Source organism: Corythoichthys intestinalis, chromosome 16 (genome assembly GCF_030265065.1).
Source record: "Corythoichthys intestinalis isolate RoL2023-P3 chromosome 16, ASM3026506v1, whole genome shotgun sequence".
Lineage (NCBI taxonomy): Eukaryota > Metazoa > Chordata > Actinopteri > Syngnathiformes > Syngnathidae > Corythoichthys > Corythoichthys intestinalis.
Window position 1 is genome coordinate 50673922 of NC_080410.1, and position 9472 is coordinate 50683393.

Sequence of the window (9472 nt, forward strand, 5' to 3'; positions counted from 1 at the left end):
ATACTGAAGGCCATGCCCAAATGCATGATGGGAAGTGGAACCATGACTGTGCGTAGTGCTACCAATTGGTATATCTTCTCTGCGTTGGGAAATACCATAAGGTGTTAAGAAAAAGATCAATTGCTACCTTGCTTCCCCACATTGCTTCCCATGATATTTCTAATCGAAGGGAGAGGGATTGTAAGGCTTTAGCCAATTAAAATAAGGCTCCAAAGGCTGCCAAAATTCACTCTACTCATTTTACGCTGCCTTTTAGCTCTCTATATAGGCAAAACGGCGCCATTACAGATGGAGCGCGACAATGCGTGAGTGGGTCGTGCAGCGCATGCATTAATTGCGTTAAATATTTTAACGTGATACATTTTTTAAAAAATGAATTACCGCCGTTATTGGGATAAATTTGATAACCCGACCTTAAGCCTAAACTAAAGACTTTGGATAAGTGTAACATATTATGTCTGTAACGTTAAATACAATTAGAAAACAAAATATGACGTGATCGGACCCGATCGATCGGGATGTCTAATCAATAATATTACGAAGTGTCGAGAGTTAGATTGTCTTTTGTGTTGTGAGATCCTGGTGCATCTGTCAGAGGCGAGTAAATGAAGCCAAATCTATTGTTTGTATTCTTTGTTGATGAGATGTTACTGATTAGCACAGAGTGCTTTTATAGTTAGCGATAATGCTACTTGGTGTCTTAAGTGTCTGTTTGTATCGTGTTTTGGAGAAGCATATTAGCGCTTGACATATTGTTAAATAGTAAAGTTGTCTCATTTCTTTTTTATAAAGAAACCACACACATAAATCCATTCACCCAGTCTCCTTTCAACTAGACATGTGCCGATTACCGGTAAACGTCAAGGTTTCAAAACCGCAAAAATTTTCCGTCATACCGTCCCTAAGGTATTTGCCATTTTTTGTGTCCCAAAAATGCATGGAGAAATCCCTCGCTTGCAGCTGCAAGGCTCATCCCTCCTCCATCGGTAGTTGCACAGTGTCGGTGAGTCAGCTGTGCTACACGATGGCTGGAGGAGGTGAAACTCCTGAACTTCTTCACCCAATCGAAGAAAACGAAATAACTGGTATGGGAATACAAAAAAGTTACAGACGGCCGCGGGTTCGAGGAGGATGGCCAACCGACATGTAAAACATGTTTGCGGAGCGTGGCTGCCGAGGAGGCAGGACCTCCAATATGACTTCGCATTTATGCAAAATTAAAGGTTATTAAACACTGTCATGAACGTTTCCCACCAGCTATGAGAGTTAACTCCAGCGTGTTTAGTGTGTCTAGCGGGGGTAAAACGCGCTGTTTTTTTTCTTTCTGGCAAATGTGTGTGCTGAGAGAGAGTGTGTAGAATGTAAAGCATGACACGAATCATACACGTGTGCTTTTTATGGAAAAAAAATCTATTATTTTTGTTCTCATGGTAATAAGGTTGAGCTATGGCTGTGGGTTCCGGCTCACCTACTGCAGGACTGCATTTATTTGAATTTTATTTAGAATATCTTTTTTTGTTTTGTTTTGTTTTGTTTTAAGATTATACTTTATGTTCAAATTTGCTAATATGCTTTGAAAAATAAGAATCCTGTTCAATGAAAAAACCCAGATATTTCAAAGCAACACATTTTAGAGCTGTAATTGCAATACCGTGATACAGAGACACCATGATATTTTGGTTTGAGGTTATCATACCGTCAGATAATCATACCGGCACATGCCTACTTTCAACTCCTATTCAAACTGTATATTGTCATACAAGAGAGTGTGCTTTGAAATTGGATTTGGACTGTTTTTATGAACAACTGCTTGATAAAGAAAACAGATTCATTACAGTCTGTCTTCTCCTCATTTGTTTTTGTTGTTTAGTTTTTTAAAGAAAATAAATGAGTCATTGGCACAAATTATATCAGCGATTTGCACAAATAAAAAAAAATGTCAATGAGCTGTACTGCTGCAACGATTAATTGATTAACTTGAGTAATTCAATAAATTTGAATTTGAAAATTTGAAAAATCAATTTGAATAAAATTTTGCTGCTTTGAGTATTTAATTAAAGTGGCGTTTTACTGGTTTGTTTTGAAAGAGTTTGCATTTAGTTTTATTGATTTGGGTGGATACACTGCCCTTTAGTGGCAACAGTGCATATGACATAACACATTTCACATGGGTGAATCCAGCTGCTCCCTGTTAAGACCAACATAAACTAAGTTTTTGTTTAAGCTAATGTTTTTTGAATGCATTTGTAATTAAATTTATTGGTATATTTAGCCGTTTTTAGTGGGATTATGTCTTTATACCCTTTGTTAAGAGCATTTGCAATGTAAGTTAGCCAATTGTGCTTTTGTTGTACTTAATAATAATAATACATTTTATTTGTAGAGCGCTTTTACCAATGCTCAAAGACGCTTTACAGTAGGAACAAAAACAGCAAACAATGTGAACACTTAGATCCTCATTTATTTTTTTTATTTATACCTTTTAAGGATCATCTTAAGTATTTTAATTTTTTATATTCCATATCCGATTACTCGATTATTTGAACTACATAGTTAATCAATTAATCGACTACTAAAATAAGCGATAGCTGCAGCCCTAATCAGCAGCACTTTTTTTTGAATGAACAGTACTTTTGTCTGATTTGTGTACTGAGAAATTTTGTTTTATTCTCAGAACCTTTATTAAAAACTTAACCAAGCTTTATGAATTTAAAACAGTACAGTTGCAGACTATAGTTAAGTCAGGAAGTTGTAATAAAATAAAACTTGTCATCCATTTTGTCTTCATTGTTACTTGCAACATTCATAAAACAACTTCAAGTTAAATTGTGAAAAGTAATTAAAAAAAGGGACATTAATCCAATTAATCGTTTAATTAATCGATCGTAAAAATAATCGTGAGTTCCTGCCCTAATTGAAACCATCAATTCTAAACTCAATCGAGTCATTCAATAACATTTACACAAGCAGAACGACTACACTGCACCGTGACCGGAGATGAGCAGCTGCATCAATAACCTGACGTACGCTCTCATATTTAAATTATGAGTGTGAAAAATCGCGTTGATATCGTTGCCGCGATTCCCACCTCTAATGACAGGTTGTATGATGTGTTTTTAAAGCACAAAGACAAAAAAAAAGCAAATAAAAATTGCAAGAAAGAAGGCGCTGAAAGGATATTACATGGAATTTTTATGAGGTATCCCTTTTCATTTTTGTGTTGAAAGGTTTATCGGTTCAAGTTGGCCTCTGCGATGTGAAGTCAATTTACAACAATTACATACATGACGACTAAAAATTTTTACGATTTCGCCCGTGGTGGAAATATCATGAATGGCTCATCTCGCCACCGGTGATGGCACTGGCATCAAACTATGGTTACTGGTGCAATTCCCAGCCCTAATAACCCAGTGTCCACGATCGGTCTTTAAAAAGTATTGAAGGGCGATAAAAGAAAATTGCAAAAATGAAGGCCATTAAAAAGTATTGCATTGCATTTTTATGAGGTATTCCGTTTTATTTTTCCGCTGAAAGGTTTATCTGTCAAAGTTGGCCAGGTTTGTTTGTTTTTTTTAAAGCCATTTAAAAAGTATTACATTTAATTTAACGAATAAATATTGCGACGTTGGGTTCATTCTTCACAAACTGTTTGCTTAATGCAGCCTGTACGGTGAATAAAATTGACCCAAAAACCCAGATGATTTATGACCTGCTATTTGAGCAATGAAAGTGTCAACATGCACTCCCCTGCTAGCAGTGACGAAAAAGCAGTCGAAATAATCATCAGGTTTGCGTTCAGTAGTGCAGTAGATGTTATTCACACGGAGGAAGCGAGGACAAGGGTGAACTGACCTGAGTGGGGAGCCATCGGTATGTGTGACGGGTAATACTTCCCCGCGGGGAAGTGACCGGCGTGCTGCACGGAGCTGTGGCCGGAGGGGGCGATCCGAGAGGTGGCTCGGTGCACCAGGGCGCCCCGCTCCGAGAGGAGGTGGGCCGGAGCCGCTAAATCCCGGCCTTCCATTCCCGAAAATGTCCTATAATCCGCAATCCGGAGGAAAATCAAACGCAGCCCATAGAATAATCCTCTCCTGCGGATGCGTGTCTTGCATTCAGTCGGTCGCCGAAGCCGGGTTCGTGTGGCCGAAAGCGTCGCTCCGGATCATCTTTTCTGCCCACAAATGGAAAAAAAACAGCAATGCAAGTCAAAAGGCGAGCAAAAGTTAATATTTTAGTGACGCTTCCTTGAATTTCCACGGCTTCCGATGGTTATTTTTGTTATGTTTTGGAAGCGGAGATCCTGCCGGGCCCTGCTCTCGCGTTCCAGCCGGCTGCGGCGCGCCTCCCTCGGTCAAGCCTCGCTCCACATCCCGGCCATTTTCTCGCTCCTTTTCCACTTCAAAAAAAATTCTCCCAAATACACTCAACGCTTCATTTCCTCGTCCTATTGTCTCCACCTTGCCGGTCTAATCCCCCCTCCCAATTTCGCACCACAAAAAGCTCCCGTTTTTAACCAAATGCCATTCAAACAGACGCCCTCTAATTATAAGAATTAAAAATATATATATCACGTGAAAGGAGACTGCACGACATTTCAATTCAAAGATGCGTCATCAAGCTCTCGGTGCATGTGTGTGCATCCATTAGTGCACGCGACCTATTTCACATCAAGAAATCACGTCAACGTTTATGATTATTTTTGGACCTCGTTGCACAAGGCGAATGTAAAATTTAATTTGCGTCGATGCAAGTGAAAATTACATCTTGAATAATGATTTTGCACTCAGCAGGAAAGCAATATTGCACTGAATTAAATCATAAAATGTAAATATTCCTTGTCATTCAGATGGCCCGAAGCACCCCCCCCCCCTCCATCCCAGCCATCACACACACCCACACACTCACAGGCAATATAGTGTGCTTGATCCAAAACAATAAAAATCTCCCAACTCGTCGAAAACGTGACCGAATGCAATGTAGTGAGCTACTGTGCAAGCACGAGTGGCTTAGACGTGGTAAATAGTAAGAAAATGGCTACTGCAATCATGACAGCTGAGATTGTAATGGAGGTGGAGAAGGGAGAAAGGGAGGGGGACTCATGGAGGCGAATGGCCGCCCGTCCGCCGCCTTTGTCTCGGCTTCGCATGCAGCCTTCAGCCCGCCATGCTGGTGCCTACAAACACGTCATCGGCGTGGCGAACAAAAACGCTGTGCAAATACCTAAAATCTATAAATAATCGATTTTTCCCCCTTCATGTCGCCTGAAATGTTCAACGTGCATCGAAAATGGTGTAAATTGTTTCAAAACGTCCAAATAATCGCGGCGGTTTATCGTCATTAATTCAATCGTCGACTATTTTAAACGCGAGAGAAAAAGAAATTGAGGAAAAAAATAATTTTGCTGTAGTTTTCAAAAAAATTTTGACGGTTGAATCGTGCTTCAAAACAACCGGCCCTTCGTGACAAAGCCGGCCGGGAGGGAGTGCACCTCGGCCGGGGAGAGCAGGCAGCATACCTCGCTGTTCTCCTTGGATTTACCCAACCACGAAAAACCGCTTATTACCAGTTTTTTCCACAGATGTGAAGCCCCTAATTAAATGTGCTATCATTTGAGATTTTATTAACGTTCTTTTTGTTAATAAATAAATTACATTTATCAACAAAACGCCAGTAATCAAATAATTAAATGTTTGTGCACGCACACGAATGTAATGCGAATCTGAATGAATTATATTATTCTAATAAGTGATGCATTACCATTTTTAATGTAGGAATTTTTCAGCTCGTTGCATTAATTCATATATTTTTCCTCTATGCGAAGCACACACATCCTGTTTATTTGAGGTTATTTCACAGGACAATTGAATTTTCAGCCTTATAAAATTATTCTCTTATTAAGTAAAACAAAACAAGCATGCACTGTATTTTTATACCTAAAAGCGTTAAAGGTAGAGAAAATAATTATATGAAAAGGACGACTTACTGGCATGTGAAATTCCTGTATAAGAATGAATTAAAATCGCACCAGAGGCTGGAAGGAAGACTCCGACGCCCATTTGAAGTCACTCATAGCGGTCAAACGGAGGCAGACTTGCCGAACGGCTGCGGTACGTCCATGAGAGTCGGTCGGGATGCGGCGACGGCGGCGGTTGCTGCTGCGGGGACTTGACTGAACTGGGACGCTTGCTTCCGGCCTGGCTCGATCGCGCCTCCGACCTTCCGAGCGGTGCTTTTCTCTCCCGGTGAAACTGCGTGCCTGGCGCCCGCGCACAGGGTAAACACGAACCGCCATTGGTGGGATACCTGCATGCTAATGAGCAAGGAGGCCCGCCATTGGCTATCGGTGCCGGCCAATCACGCGTCTATTTGGCTGCTCACCGACAAGGGAAGCGGCAGATTTAAAGTGCACGGTGCTTTTGTCTCACAATGGAGCTTAACTCAAGAGTAGCGTTACTTCAAAATGATATTACTCAAGTAAAATTAGTCATCTAAAAAATGTACTCAAGTACAAGTAAAAAAAGAATTAAGAGAAAACAATACTCAAGTAATGAGTAACTGCTGAAGATGTTAGATTTTTTTGTAAAGCAATGGCTTTTTCAGCACAAAGCTATCTGTATGAACTACAGTGTTGTGTTTGGCAGCCCTTTTAATTTTCGTCTTCGTCTTTTGGACGATTACGGGGCCCTTAAAGGGACATTGACAGAAATAAAATAAATTTAAGCAATGTGCTGTGCACCATATTGTTTTTGTTGGTGCACAGTAGATTGTTTCTAGTGTGCACCAATTGAGTAACTTGCATAGCAAAAGTCCGCTAGCTTAAATGCTATATAATGCTAATGTTTACAACAATTGACTCACTCCAATAGCAAAGTCCGCTAGCTTAAATGCTATATAATGCTAATATTACAACAATGGCGTACCGCAAGCAACACGTCACTTCCGCTCATTAATATTCATGACATTAGCTACTGTTGCTAAGTAGGGACGAGCAACCGTTTGTCCCTAATAGGAAATGAATGGAAATCGTGTACGAAGGAGATGTTTACAGAGCTAAACCTACCAATTCGCTCCGAAAATGATGTCCCTGGTCCCAAATTCACTGGCAAAGATGTGGAACAACATAAAAATGTTCAGTTAAAGAAATGGCTTGAGTGTCGAAGGCTGAAAAAGACGAAAAAAACGAGCCGACCTTAGCATAGCCTTAGCTTTTTCATATACGCGACTGACAATGACATTCTCCTGTTGCAACAAGCTAATCCTTTACTACCAGCCCTGTCTTTCTTATATATTATATCCTCTGGTTGTCCTACGTCTCTGACCGTTCTTGGGGGTAATTTAGTTAGTTTTGTGTAGCGATCGCAAATGCTACTCGGTGACAGCCAACGAACACTTTTAATAATTTTCATTGTGAACAAATCTTAATTCTATAACTTATTTACACTTCCCCCTTACTAAAGTTTTTTTTTTTTTTTTTTTTTTCACAACAAAAATTGTAATAGTGGCAGTCAGATACCATTTGAATTCTTTTCAGGTCATTCATTGTCAGACAGAAGCAGCACGGCACGTCACGCTAAAAAATAAGTTAAAAATATCAAAATGGCTTACCTCTTTGTCCTCTGAAAGACAATGCCAACCCAACAAAATGTTTACTGCATAAATGTTTACTGCCGAGCTGGCGTTAAAAGTCTGCGCAAGTTGATTCGGTCTTCACATTTTTTCCTCCTGAGTTTTTGGTTTCCGGAAACGTATGAAGAAAACATCCTTCATATGTCGTAATGTCTAGAGTCATTTCTACAAGTTCCAAAAAAGCAATGTGTGACCGGCATGTTCGTTTTTGAAAGATTACCGGAGAAAAGTGGCACAAATTACGTTGTTTCTATTCGAGGGCGGGTCTATAATGTCCCACTTCAGCTTTACTTCCGCTTTACGATGCGACGTCACAGTCTAAAAATAGCATGCGTGCGGTACGCCACTGAGTAACTTGCAAAAGTCCGCTAGCTTAAATGCTATATAATGCTAATGTTTACAACAATTGGCTAACTCCAATAGCAAAGTCCGCTAGCTTGAATACTATATAATGCTCATGGATACAGCATTTGGCTAACTTGCAAGTTAGCCAATTGTTGCATTGTTGCAACTGGCTAACTTGCATAGCAAAAGTCCGCTATTTTAAATGCTATATAATGCCAATGTTTACAACATTTGGCTAAATTGCATAACAAAAGTCCGCTAGCTTAAATGCTATATAATGCTAATTTTTACAACAATTGACTAACTTGCATAGCAAAAATCCGCTAGCTTAAATGCTATATAATGCTAATGTTTTCCAGATTGTTTCTGGTGCGCACGAGAAACAATATTTTTCTTGTGCCCACCAAATTGCTTTATTTAAGTTATTTTGTTTCTAATGATGTCCCCTTAGGGGCTCCGTAGACAATAATACTTACCGGTATAAGTCTTTATCATATTTTAATCATCTCAAAATGTGTTTGTCCAGTATTTGTTGATGAAAACACAAGACTAATTTCGTCCAGTTTTAGTTGACGTTTACTGAAAATGTTTTCGTCTGTAAAATTAAAAAAAATAAAGGTTTCTATTTCGAATGAATATTGACAGACGAGCACATATTGTAGCGTTTACAAGGACAACGCCAACATTGTGGTGTTAATACACACTCAGCGGGAAAACAGTACATTATTTTCAATTAATTATACCAGGCTGGACGCCACGAACTGTAAGGAAAAAAAATATCGTCCGAGAGTTTAAGAGGACGCTCACCATTAGCATTAGTCTAACTCGTAGCGTTAGCGTAACATCCGTGTTAGCATTAGCTTTAGCATGACGAGCATCCTCTTTAACTCTTCTCACTCACACTTGTTTACATCTCGTCGTGACGTACTGGTGGACTTAATATTTAAAAGTGTGTACAATCCTAAAAAGAAATGTTGCGTTTGTTGGTTTGGTAGCATTAGACCGAATTAATCCTTGAAGTCTCAGGTCATCATTGTAAATTTGAAGCTGTTGAAGCAATTTTTAAAAAAAATTGCCTTTCATAACCTACGTTCTTTTTTAAAAAAAAAAAAAAAAAAAAAAAAGTATATCGGCTTACAAAATCGGCTTTGGATGTTGGCAATCAGCAGAAATTTTTTAGTTATCTGTATTGGTATCAACATTTGAAAATCCCATATCGGTCGACCTCTAATTTAAAGTGCCACAATTAAGATTTTTCACCAATTTTCTCCTTGCACTATCATGAAATAGAGTTTATTGAGTTTAACCGAGATAGTATCAGAACCAACACCTAGAGAAAAGGGAAACCCTGCCCGCCCTGTTTTACAAAAGTAATTGTATCAATAATCAAACATTATTTTATATGCTACTCGAGGGCACTTTTCAACTGTAAAGTGAAGTAACTAGGATCGTTTGACCTCTCGTTTACATGACAATCAAGTTCTGGAGGAGCCTGAAAACA

General features: G+C 39.2%; 1 protein-coding gene across 7 annotated transcripts in view; it reads right to left on the bottom strand.

Annotated features, from left to right (window-relative positions):
* Nucleotides 1-6258, bottom strand: part of LOC130931967 (BAH and coiled-coil domain-containing protein 1) — a 221457-nt gene extending 215199 nt beyond the window's left edge. For 2 of the 7 annotated variants that reach the window (XM_057861248.1, XM_057861242.1), the window contains exons 1-2: nt 6026-6258; nt 3853-4171 (exon numbers count right to left, since the gene is read on the bottom strand). In XM_057861248.1, coding sequence (XP_057717231.1) covers nt 3853-4024 — 172 coding nt within the window. In that variant the 5' untranslated portion in view covers nt 4025-4171; nt 6026-6258. Of the gene's footprint in view, nt 1-3852; nt 4172-4905; nt 5900-5983 lie in introns of those variants that run through there. The other 5 variants (XM_057861246.1, XM_057861245.1, XM_057861243.1 and 2 more) reach the window with 5 other exon arrangements.
* Nucleotides 6259-9472: the final 3214 nt, after the last annotated feature.